This window comes from Hyperolius riggenbachi, chromosome 10 (genome assembly GCF_040937935.1).
Source record: "Hyperolius riggenbachi isolate aHypRig1 chromosome 10, aHypRig1.pri, whole genome shotgun sequence".
NCBI classification, from domain to species: Eukaryota; Metazoa; Chordata; class Amphibia; order Anura; family Hyperoliidae; genus Hyperolius; species Hyperolius riggenbachi.
In genome coordinates, this window is record NC_090655.1 from 9,249,502 (window position 1) to 9,262,824 (window position 13,323).

General features: G+C 48.1%; 1 protein-coding gene across 2 annotated transcripts in view; it reads right to left on the reverse strand.

The window, feature by feature from the left end:
• PYROXD2 (pyridine nucleotide-disulphide oxidoreductase domain 2) overlaps nt 1–13,323 on the reverse strand; it is a 150,092-nt gene that overhangs the window by 72,369 nt on the left and 64,400 nt on the right. For both annotated transcript variants that reach the window (XM_068255352.1, XM_068255353.1), the window contains exon 12: nt 10,058–10,214. In XM_068255352.1, coding sequence (XP_068111453.1) covers nt 10,058–10,214 — 157 coding nt within the window. The remainder of the gene's footprint in view (nt 1–10,057; nt 10,215–13,323) is intronic.

The window sequence follows — 13,323 nt, forward strand, 5'->3', positions numbered from 1 at the left end:
GATATATTCCTATTCTGAATTAAAATAAGACATTGCCATATGGACTATGACCTATGACCTCATTAAAATGGGGGATGGACGTTCCGGGGATTGGTATATATAGGAAGTGAACAGATTGCAACACCAGATCAGCGAAAAAATCCTCCTGAAGAAGGCCATCATTTAATGGCAGAAACGCGTTGAGGTTTCTCGTCTTTTTTGAACATTGGTATATGGTGAAGGCCGTGGACGAAAGTTGCACCGTGGAAGCGCTCAGCGGGCACCTACAAACGAAGTTCCAGAGGTCCTTTAAAGTGGTGACGTCACCTACATCAACCAATACGAACTTGAGCAGGCTGAGCGGAAGTGCGGCGAGTGGGTCACTGTATCTTGTACACGGAAGTGACGTATGCCGCACTCGGGAGCCAGCGTGGACTGATCGAGTGAGCGGTTCTGTCAGTGTAAGACCCCGCTACTGTGGTGGAAGCCAGGAATACCGACAGGAACTTAAGGACTGCACGGAGGCACTTGTGGTGAACTGTGAGTAAACAAACTCCCTGGCATGCAACTTGGCCCTATGTTTTCCGAAATACGGAACGTATCCTAAGAGGTCTAATAGGACGAATCCGCCTCAATGTGAGACTCTCTACATGAGATTACTGTGACAAGCTATCTAGAACAGGATCCTTGTACCCTTAATCAATTTTAACCTTACCTAAAAAAAATGTTTACCGTTTTTTATTTAGAAGGGCCCTTCTATGGTGTGTGCTTGGATGTGGTATGAATGAAGGTGGAATTGACTCATTAATTAATTGTTGTTTGGATGCAATTCTGCATATTTATGCACTTTAAATAAATAAAAAGAATAAGAATTTTAAATAGCGCGTGTTGGACCCAATTGATGTAATTTTATATTTTTATAATTTGAGTGTTTAAGGGATACCTCAATCTCACACGCTGCTCAATAGGTAGGGAAATACTCTTAGCGCCTGCCGCCTGGTGACAAAAGTAAATATTACAATGTGTATGTAGAGGTGGGAGTTGGTACTAGACACAATGGCCAGCAAAGATAAAAGCTGATCCCACCTTTATGGATATGCTTCCATAGTAGACTTGTCGGTTGTAGAAATAGATTGCAGGCAAAGCACCAACTCCATGCTATAATTAGGCATTTATTGAATCAGCATAAAGGCGTATGTGCGTAGGCCGGTGTTTGTACCCCCTACGCATGTATGCCTTAATGCTGATCCGATAAATCCCTAATAGCATGGAGTTGGTGCTTTGCCTGCGATCTATTTATACAAGTACCAGGCATATAAAATGACATGGGAACATTTAGGCCGACCACTAGGGGCACTGTTGCAGGATCTAGTCAGGCTTGGCCTCACGCTTTGTGTCGGACCGTCTCCACCACAATTCCTGATCGCCCTGCACCCCCACCCCAAGTAAGTACACTGGAAAAAATGCAGTGGTGGAGGGGGTACGTGGGTGATGGCATAGCTTCCAACTGTTCCTCTTTTGGAGGGACAGTGCCTCTTTGGGACCCCTTCCCCTCTGTCCCTCTTTGGGACCCCTTCCCCTCTATCCCTCTTTGGGACCCCTTCCCCTCTGTCCCTCTTTGGGAGCCCTTCCCCTCTATCCCTCTTTGGGAGCCCTGCCCTCTGTCCCTCTTTGGGACCCCTTCCCCTCTATCCCTCTTTGGGACCCCTTCCCCTCTGTCCCTCTTTGGGATCCCTTCCCCTCTGTCCCTCTTTGGGATCCCTTCCCCTCTGTCCCTCTTTGGGATCCCTTCCCCTCTGTCCCTCTTTGGGACCCCTTCCCCTCTGTCCCTCTTTGGGATCCCTTCCCCTCTGTCCCTCTTTGGGATCCCTTCCCCTCTGTCCCTCTTTGGGACCCCTTCCCCTCTGTCCCTCTTTGGGACCCCTTCCCCTCTATCCCTCTTTGGGATCCCTTCCCCTCTGTCCCTCTTTGGGAGCCCTTCCCCTCTGTCCCTCTTTGGGAGCCCTTCCCCTCTGTCCCTCTTTGGGATCCCTTCCCCTCTGTCCCTCTTTGGGAGCCCTTCCCCTCTGTCCCTCTTTGGGATCCCTTCCCCTCTATCCCTCTTTGGGAGCCCTGCCCCTCTGTCCCTCTTTGGGAGCCCTTCCCATCTATCCCTCTTTGGGAGCCCTGCCCCTCTGTCCCTCTTTGGGATCCCTTCCCCTCTGTCCCTCTTTGGGAGCCCTTCCCCTCTGTCCCTCTTTGGGAGCCCTGCCCCTCTGTCCCTCTTTGGGAGCCCTGCCCCTCTATCCCTCTTTGGGAGCCCTTCCCCTCTGTCCCTCTTTGGGATCCCTTCCCCTCTGTCCCTCTTTGGGAGCCCTGCCCCACTATCCCTCTTTGGGATCCCTTCCCCTCTATCCCTCTTTGGGAGCCCTGCCCCTCTATCCCTCTTTGGGAGCCCTGCCCCTCTATCCCTCTTTGGGAGCCCTGCCCCTCTATCCCTCTTTGGGAGCCCTTCTCCTCTGTCCCTCTTTGGGAGCCCTTCTCCTCTGTCCCTCTTTGGGAGCCCTTCTCCTCTGTCCCTCTTTGGGAGCCCTTCCCCTCTGTCCCTCTTTGGGAGCCCTTCCCCTCTATCCCTCTTTGGGAGCCCTGCCCTTCTATCCCTCTTTGGGAGCCCTTCCCCTCTATCCCTCTTTGGGAGCCCTTCCCCTCTATCCCTCTTTGGGAGCCCTGCCCCTCTGTCCCTCTTTGGGATCCCTGCCCCTCTGTCCCTCTTCGGGAGCCCTTCCCCTCTATCCCTCTTTGGGAGCCCTGCCCCTCTGTCCCTCTTCGGGAGCCCTTCCCCTCTATCCCTCTTTGGGAGCCCTGCCCTCTGTCCCTCTTTGGGAGACCTTCTCCTCTGTCCCTCTTTGGGAGCCCTTCTCCTCTGTCGCTCTTTGGGAGCCCTGCCCCTCTATCCCTCTTTGGGAGCCTTGCCCCTCTATCCCTCTTTCCTCCTCATTTGTCCCTTTCAGGACTTTGTTCCTCTTTCCATGTAAATATATATATATTTCTTTCAGGACTTTGTTCCTCTTTCCATGTAAATATATATATATTTCTCTACTAAAAAATGTGTTTGATTGAGTCTAAACTTTATTCCCACCCTTTAAATTGATAAATTACTAATTTTAAAATGTTGATATGAAGGAAAACGAACCAGGATAGAAAGCACCAGTGTGGTTTGAGTTATAAAACATTTTTCTTATGATATCTTTGTGGAATGCATGACTAGGGGGTGTGATGGGGGCGTGATCAGGGGCGTGGCTTAAGTGTCCCTCTTTCTCATCTCAAAAAGTTGGGAGGTATGGTGATGGGGATTGGGAAGGGTTAATGGTATCATTTTTACAATATCTTGTTTTTTTGCCTGCGTAATTCTCTGGGCTGATCCGGTACAGGAACATTTTCCTTTTCTCAGGATACAATCTGATTACCCTCATGTACCGCTGTAGCTTTCTGCATTTCTGCCTCGTGTATTTATATATAACTCCCATTCTTGGAAATGAGACGTGTCCTCCATATCAGACGAAACGTTGTTACCTTTCAGTGACCTTGCTTCCTCTCTAGATAATAGGTGTTCTTTCCTCCACCGCTGCTTAACCCCTTGCGTACCAGCAGTCTCTGGCCTCTTAAAGGACCGGAGACTTCTGGCACCACAAAATGGCGCCTCCCAACGAATTGCCGCACATACTCGCCGCTCTCACCATTCTCCAAATGCCGCAGGCCCCTAACTCTGTCATTGCTATGGCGGCAGAGCTCTGTGCGGCAGTCAGGAGCCGCTTTAATTGGCTCCTGATGCTGTCCATCAATGTAAGCCAATGGGATTGGCTCACCGTGATCACATGGCCAGGAGCCAATAAAATAGCCGTCGTACAGACAGCAGGGCGAGTGAACTGTGGCGGGTGCAGAATGTTGAGAACAAAATGGTGGTAGCAGCGGGAGCGCGCGGTGGGCTAGTTAAAATCTACGGCCTGTCAGAGGACACAAGCAGGACGTAGATTTCAACTAATGCGGTACGGAAGTAGTTAAAGGCAAACCTCAACTGAAAATTAAGAGTAAAAATAAACATACACACATCCTACTTACCTCCCGTGTGGTCTTACTCCTCTCCTGCGTCCTGTTTGTCCATTGTGATCAATGGAATTCTCCCTTCTCCATTTTAAAAAATGGTCATTACTCCATACCAGTTTCCTGGTCAGTTAATCTGTAATTTCGCCCGTTTGAGCCATATGGAAACATGGACATTACCATGCGCATCAGCTGTCCTTTCAGTTATAACTGACAGCAACTAATATATATAAAACTGATAGCAACTGAAATATAGCTGACAGCAACTGATATATTCTGTCAGAACTGGAAGCAATCGTTTTAAGAAGAAAATGGTGAGCTTCTGAGAGGAACTGACAGTGAGGTAAGTATGTAATATTCATTTGCAGCTACATCATGTGTTTATTTTAAATAATTTTACTCAGTTCAGGCTTACTTTAAAGGACAACCAAGGTGACATGTGACATGTTGAGATAGACGTGTGTATGTACAGTGCCTAGCACACATATAACTAGGCTGTGTTCCTATTTTCTGTCTCTGCCTGAAAGAGTTAAATATCAGGTATGTAAGAGACGGTTTCTATCCGAGTCGGGACTGGGTCAGATTATAGCATAACCCTCACTGATTAGTAATTACAGCCATAAAATACTTTCCTGTCAGTAAATGGCTTCTGAGAGCAGAAAAGAGATGAAAATTATCAATAATTCATAGATTTTTAGCTCTGGCATACTTCAATGAAGGTGTCATTGAGCAGAGACAGTAAAAACTAGATTTAAATATAAAATAAAACTGTGGGATATCTAAAAAAGTAATTTTTAGGAGAAGGAGGATAGATACAATTGCTTTTCTCATCAGTTTATTTTCTACTCGGATGCCCTTCAACCACTTTACCCCCCGTGGTACGGATTTCTCCGTCCCTCCCCCCCCCCTAAAAAACCAAGGGACGGAGAAATCCGTACCTCCCGCGCTACCGCCGCTGTCTGCGCTCCTGCCGCTCGTGCGCGCGCTCCCGCCGCTCGTGCATGCCGCCACGCGCTCGCCCGGAGATCAATGAACGGGAAACTCCATTCCCGTTCGTTGATCTAAGCCCCCGCAATGATCTGCTGCTTCTATTAGAAACAGCGCGAACATCGTGATTTTCCCAGCCTTGTACTGCTTCCTGTAAGCGTCCTTCCGGACGCTTACAGGTCGCATGTAAACAAACACACTGTTGCCATCTTGTGGCCAAATAGTAAAACTACACCCTAAAGCATTTTACATATACAAATACATTAGTTTTACACAAATTAACTCATTACCTCCCAGCTCCCACACTCCCCAATTTGTTTATTTTTTTTTGTAATAAAAAAAAAAAATACAATAAAAAAAAAAACATGAATCGTTACTTAGGGACTGAACTTTTTAAATATTTATGTCAAGAGGGTATAACACTGTTACTTTATAAACTGCGGGCTTGTAATTAGGGATGGACGCAAAACTGAAAAAATGCACCTTTATTTCCAAATAAAATATTGGCGCCAAACATTGTGATAGGGACATAATTTAAACGGTTTTATAACCGGGACAAATGGGCAAATACATTTCATGGGTTTTAATTACAGTAGCATGCATTATTTAAAAACTATAATGGCCGAAAACTGAAAAATAATAATTTTTTCCCACATTTTTTCCTATTTTGCCATTAAAACACATTTAGAATAAAATAATTCTTGGCATAATGTCCCACCTAAAGAAAGCCTAATTGGTGGTGAAAAAAACAAGATATAGTTCATTTCATTGCAATAAGTAATAATAAAGTTATAGACGAATGAGTGGAAGCAGCGCTGAAAGGTGAAAATTGCTCTGGTGTTCAAGGGGTAAAACCCCTCAGTGGTGAAGTGGTTAATAACTGGTTATTTTTTTTTTTTATGTTTTCGATAGACCGCTACATAACATATCAAGGATAAGAGAACTCTTCTATAGTCTGTACATGAATTGCTGCTGTGTAAAGAGACTATTCTGGGGATTTCCCAAATTCTTATCTCCCAAATTAGATTTAGCATTGAAAATCATTGTATGAAAATAAATGAGTGTTCCTGTCCGATTCATCATGGCATCTGCACTGAGCTGCATCACATCCTACGCAGGGCCGGTTCAAGGATATTTGCTGCCTGAGGCAAACTTGTAAGGATGCCCCCCCCCCCCCCCCCCCCACTCTCTCCATTAGGAATGATAGCACAGCACCCAAAAATTTACTCTGTTTCATTTAATGTTCTCACATGACATGCTGCAGCTCAACACAATAGCACACTGGCTGGGAGTCTGTGACAGACACACTGCTCACCCTCAGCCACTCCATTCCTCCTCAGTCAGGACAGCAGTGCCACCTCCTCCCGTCTGCTGTGCAAGTCAAATGACACACTGCTGCTCTCCTGCCTCCTCCTCCTCACTCACTGCCAGACTCCTCACACAGCACAACAAGCTGCTTTTCCCCAATGCTGCTCTCCTGCCCCCCCCCCCCTCCTCACTCACTGTCAGACTCCTCACACAGCACAACAAGCTGCTTTTCCCCAATGATGCTCTCCTGCCTCCCCCCTCCTCACTCACTGTCAGACTCCTCACACAGCACAACAAGCTGCTTTTCCCCAATGATGCTCTCCTGCCCCCCCCCCCCCCTCCTCACTCACTGTCAGACTCCTCACACAGCACAACAAGCTGCTTTTCCCCAATGATGCTCTCCTCCCTCCTCCCTCCTCACTCACTGTCAGACTCCTCACACAGCACAACAAGCTGCTTTTCCCCAATGCTGCTCTCCTGCCCCCCCCCCCTCCTCACTCACTGTCAGACTCCTCACACAGCACAACAAGCTGCTTTTCCCCAATGATGCTCTCCTGCCTCCCCCCTCCTCACTCACTGTCAGACTCCTCACACAGCACAACAAGCTGCTTTTCCCCAATGATGCTCTCCTGCCTCTTCCCTCCTCACTCACTGTCAGACTCCTCACACAGCACAACAAGCTGCTTTTCCCCAATGATGCTCTTCTGCCTCCCCCCTCCTCACTCACTGTCAGACTCCTCACACAGCACAACAAGCTGCTTTTCCCCAATGCGGCTCTCCTGCCTCCCCCCTCCTCACTCACAGTCAGACTCCTCACACAGCACAACAAGCTGCTTTTCCCCAATGATGCTCTCCTGCCTCCCCCTCCTCACTCACTCTCAGACTACTCACATAGCACAACAAGCTGCTTTTCCCCAATGCTGCTCTTATGCCTCCCCCCTCCTCACTCACTGTCAGACTCCTCACACAGCACAACAAGCTGCTTTTCCCCAATGATGACCTCTTCACCTCGCTCTCCTCTCACTTCTCCTACTCTGACTGCTGTTAGTGTAAACACAGCACAGACATACTGCGTCTGTAATCTCTGCACCTGATGCAAATGTTTCACCTTGCGTCATGAGAGAACCGTCCCTGATTATATTGATAAAGTGTGGAAATATGACCTAGCAGAAAAATAAGGAGAAAAAGGGAATCTGATAGGCCCGTGTTGGATAGGCAGGACATGTGCATTGTTGTTGTTGATAATGATACTCAGTTAACCGCGCCGCATGTTTCAGTCATTCCTGGAATGCTGGGACATAATTCTAAATCGTGTGATGTAATTCTGCGGTGCTCGCTAAGACAGGTCCTCCATTCTTAGGGGTTTGTACTCAGAGAATCCAGAACTTCTCATACACTTTCAGCAATGTTTAGAGGGAGAGGTCTTAATTTTATGGATTAGATTGTACCTGGTTCTGCTAATATTCCTCATATTCTGCCTGTTGTACTCCGTGCCTGTTGTACTCTTGTTATACGCCGTGCCTGTTGTACTCCGTGCCTGTTGTACTCCGTGCCTGTTATACTCCGTGCCTGTTATACTCCATGCCTGTTGTACTCCGCGCCTGTTGTACTCCGCGCCTGTTGTACTCCGCGCCTGTTGTACTCCGCGCCTGTTGTACTCCTGTTGTACGCCGCGCCTGTTGTACTCCGCGCCTGTTGTACTCCGCGCCTGTTGTACTCCGCGCCTGTTGTACTCCGCGCCTGTTGTACTCCGCGCCTGTTGTACTCCGCGCCTGTTGTACTCCGCGCCTGTTGTACTCCGCGCCTGTTGTACTCTGTACTCCGCGCCTGTTGTACTCCGCGCCTGTTATACTCCGCGCCTGTTATACTCCGCGCCTGTTATACTCCGCGCCTGTTATACTGCTCTCAGAGCAAACATCAGACTTTCCGTAATTGACTCACATGGTATAGCTGAAGAACTCGATGGACTTATGGCTTTTCAACCCAAATAACTATGTAAATATGAGGGGGTGAAATCTGCAATCATCTTTTAAAATGCGTTTTGTGGGTCTAAATCCCGTTTCCTCGGGCCAAATACATTGCCAGAGATGCCACTGTTCTTGATACATCTCTGGCAACGTATTTGTATTGAGGAAGTGGGCATTAGACCCACGAAACATGTTGCCAGTGCATGATTGAGGTAAGCCACTTCTACTTTTATTTTAGCTGGTTTTAACACAGTTTTATCCACCATTGGGCGACCCTTCCCCCCACCCCCTTCCTTTGGAGGGGTGTACTCCAGCACCCATTGGCTCTGCCACTGATGGGTCCTTTGTTGTTTTGCCAAGAGTGTGACTGGAACCAGTTCCAGCTGGTCCCCCAATTGGAGTCGAGTTTATAAATCTCCACCTGTCTTCAGTGGTTGGTATCCCTCCCCCACCACCCCCGCAAGCTTCGTTTGTGAAAACCACAACATTTTTTTACATTTGCCATTTATAGTCAATGGAAACTTAAAAAAAAACTCCCCTCCCTAGTCTCACTCCCCTCGTTGCAGTGGCAGCTCCTCAGTTTGAATCCTTCCGCCGGGGGGGGGGGGACTTCAAAAGTCTTTGAGAGCCACGAGTGCTCTTGAGGCTTCCCTTGCTACTCCATGGTGCCTCGTTGCTGAGTGTGGCCCGCCTCCACATCGGGGCCGCTCCTCTTCCTATACCGTGGCTGTGCAGTAGGCGACCCCGCCCGCCCATAAGCAGTAGCACAGGCACGGGCAAGCTTAGTCAACTATTGTTGGCCACGCCATAGGAAGAGAAGCTGCGCGGCCCCGATGTGGGGGAGGGGGCCGCGCTCAGCAATGGGGGACCATGGAGTAGCAAGGGTACCCTCAATAGGATCCTAAAGGTTCTCTCTTTATGTCCTGTATTTTTTGGACTATAAGACTCACTTTATCTCCCGCAAAAGTGGGCGAAAAAAGAGTCACTGCATCTTACAGTCCAAATGCCGGGAGTCCTGACATGTGAACGCTGCCAATACCAACCTCCAACCCGCCGCAATGCCGGGGACTCCCTGTACTGTGCCCATGCAGAGGAGGACACAGGGGGACAAACGGAGCTCACACGGGGACACAAAGGGGCATAGAGGAGGAAACAACGGTGACACAAAGGGGCACAGAGTGGGACACAAGGGAGACACAAAGGGGCACAGAGTGGGACACAAGGGAGACACAAAGGGGCACAGAGTAGGACACAAGGGAGACACAAAGGGGCACAGAGTAGGACACAAGGGAGACACAAAGGGGCACAGAGTAGGACACAAGGGAGACACAAAGGGGCACAGAGTAGGACACAAGGGAGACACAAAGGAGCACAGAGTAGGACACAAGGGGGACACAAAGGGGCATAGAGGACACAAGGAGGACAGAGGCGGACATATGAGGGACACAGGAAGATGCAAGGGAGACAGAGGAGGACACAGGGAGACACAAGAGGTACAAGGGGGCATGAGGTACAAAGAGGGGATAATCCACAAGATTCCCCTTCACCATTGATGCTCCAGGTTTATTATATAAATTCCCCCCCCCCCCCCCCTGGTTTCTGTCCTCTAAACCTCGGTGCATCTTATGGTCAGGAGCGTCTTATAGTCTAAAAATACGGTAAGTATCTGATTATGTACCCGAGCTTCGGCTCCAGTACACTTTGAAACAGAATTGAGGATATAATCTATACTCTACCTTGCAGAAGGTCTTCCGTTGCAGGCGTCCTCGAGGGCCTCGTCTAGCTGCTGCATGCTCTCGCTGTTCAGGTGGATGGAGCACTGGTGATGGGGCAGCGGTTTGCCGTCCGGTCGGTTTGGAATAGACAGGAAGTTGGGTAAGCGATCTACAGCCACTGCGTATAAAATACACACATTTTTGTTTATTATTAGGCCAAATAAGACGACAACAATATTTTATTCAAGACCTACAACCTGGTAAAATATTTTGCCCTCCGCGGTTTTATAAAATTAATATACGAAAGCTACGGCATGAAGATGGCGAACGGCGGTGAGATATTTCACCTAAAGTATTTACATATCTCCACTAGAGATGGCCCAGCCTTGGAGAACTCATGGAGATGCACATGATCAGTTTGATCAGCTGATAGATTTGTAAGCCTCTGATTTGCTGTGATGACTTCCTGGTTTAACACATGATCATGACCAGCAAATCAGAGCCTTACAAATCTATCATCTGATCAAACTGATCATGTGCTTCTCCACGAGTTCTCCGAGGCTGACCCATCCCTAATCTCCACTCCCAATACTGGTATGGAGTGTTTCTCCTTCCCTATTCTACACTCTGGCCCCGATTGGATATATAGAATCTGTGGCCCCGCCTCACTCATGCCAATTGGCCAGTTTATAACTCCATGTGATCCTCTAATATTATAAATGGCACCAGTTAGTTGGACAAATAATTGTCCGGTGACGGTGGCAGGGAATGGCGGATCATAGAGGACGGCGCGGGCACATGACAGCTGCAGGGGGCCGGTAGTAGCCCCAGGTAAGTGTCTTTTTTCTATTCAAAACCCCCCACAGAACCCCTTTAAGTTAATAAAAGATTAGCGATTGCCTCTTTTTACCTATTATGGGCATATACAGTATATAACTTTAAGTCCACCATAGACATACCAGGTGCCTCCACTACAGTTATCAGTAACCGTGACTACAGGCTGTTTTCCCAGTACAGACACAATGAAGGAGGTGAGACCTGTCCTGGATAGGAACATCTTCTGTTCATTGCCTATGCTGAGAGTGCTCTTTCTTTTGTTTACACTTTAGAAAGTGCGGAAGTAAACAATGGGGATTTGTTTTTTTTTCCCCTTTACGTTTTTATAAAAGGAATGTACGAAAGCTACACCATAAAGATGGCCAACGGCGGCGAGATACTTCATCGGGCTTCCTTTTTAGCTCCAGACACCGGCGGGACCCAGAACCGCTGACTCTGCCACTTTCACAGCTCATTCACTACTTCCATCTAAACAATGGAATAATTACTTTTTAACAGCGCGAGGAAATACATTTACAGAAAGGAAAAATCAGCATATTTGAAGATGAGTTCATCATCGTTTTACATATTTATTTGTTTTCACACAGACCAGAATAAACCTGCGGCAGATGATTGTTCTATTCAGGCCTCCAGAAGGCTGAGCACGTTATGTGTTCCTATAGAGGCCATTTCTTACGGGACATATTTGTGTTGTATACCATGCAGGGGTGTCAAACTCAAAAACAAAGTGGGACGAGATCGAACACTGGGACCAAGTCATGGGCCAACCTCAATTACTAGTGTCCACTGTCTTATAACGTTTCCTGGTGTCTAATGGCCCCCCCACTTCCCTAAACAGTTCCCTGGTGTCTAGTGGCCCTCCTCCCTCCCCTAAACAGTTCCCTGGTGTCTAGTGGCCCTCCTCCCTCCCCTATACAGTTCCCTGGTGTCTAGTGGCCCCCCACTTCCCTAAACAGGTCCCTGGTGTCTAGTGGCCCTCCTCCCTCCCCTATACAGTTCCCTGGTGTCTAGTGGCCCTCCTCCCTCCCCTATACAGTTCCCTGGTGTCTCGTGGCCCTCCTCCCTCCCCTATACAGTTCCCTGGTGTCTAGTGGCCCTCCTCTATAAAATTCCCTGGTGTCTAGTGTCCCCCTTCCTACCCAAATACAGTTCCCTGGCGTCTAATGGCCCCCTCCCTCCCCTATACAGTTCCCAGGTGTCTAATGGCCCCCTCCATCCCCTATACAGTTCCCAGGTGTCTAATAGCCCTCCCTCCCCTAAACAGTTCCCAGGTGTCTAATGGCCCCTTCCCTCCCCTATACAGTTCCCTGGTGTCTAATGGCCCCCTCCCTCCGATATACAGTTCCCTGGTGTCTAATAGCCCCCCCCCCTAAACAGTTTCCAGGTGTCTAATGGCCCCTTCCCTCCCCTATACAGTTCCCTGGTGTCTAATAGCCTCCTCCCTCCCCTATACAGTTCCCTGGTGTAGAGTGGCCCTCCCACCCCTAAACAGTTCCTTGGTGTCTAGTCGCCCTCCTCTATAAAATTCCCTGGGGTCTAGTGTCCCCCTTCCTGCCCCAGTACAGTTCCCTGGTGTCTAGTGGCTTCCTCCCTCCTCTATACAGCTCCCAGGTGTCAAATGGCACTCCCTCCCCTAAACAGCTCCCAGGTGTCTAGTGGCCCCCCTCCTTCCCCCATATAGTTCCCTGGTGTCTAGTGTTTCGCTCTGTGATTGCTTCACCCCGCCCCCTGCATAGCAATAGAATGCGCTACACAGCTGATACGCGTCTGTACAGCCTGGTTCAGTGATGTTCAGAAAAGGGGCGGATCCACAAACAGCCATTCAGATTTGTTTCATTTCAGTGAAAAATTTTAATTCTTGATACCAAGGACCCAAAGCTCATAAAACTTGGTCATTAAGTGACTGTGTGTCAAGGTTAGAAAAAGTTGGAGGGCAGACAACCAGATACATACCCGGGCAACGCCGGGTCTTCAGCTAGTGTTTATATATATATATATATATATATATATATATATATATATATATATAGATAGATAGATAGATAGATAGATAGATAGATAGATAGAGAGAGAGAGAGAGAGAGAGAGAGAGAGAGAGAGAGAGAGAGAGAGAGATAGATAGATAGATAGATAGATGAATCTAGAGTGCTGGGTAATATGTTGGTGCTTTGTAAGTAAAGGATAATGATAACAATACACAGACCATATTTCTGCCTTCACTGGCTATAATAAGATTCTGTGTTGGGAGGCAATGTGCTCTCATCAGGTGAAAGTGACACAGACAGAGATTTACACCTGAAAAGACTCTGCAGAACAAGCAGGAGGGGAAAATACAACATGTAATTATTGCCCTGTAGATAATGGGATCTTACAGTGACAATGCTCTGAATTGTGAGCATTGGAATTAACAGGTTACGCTCAGATAAGACAGAGGTTCTACCTGTTTCCCC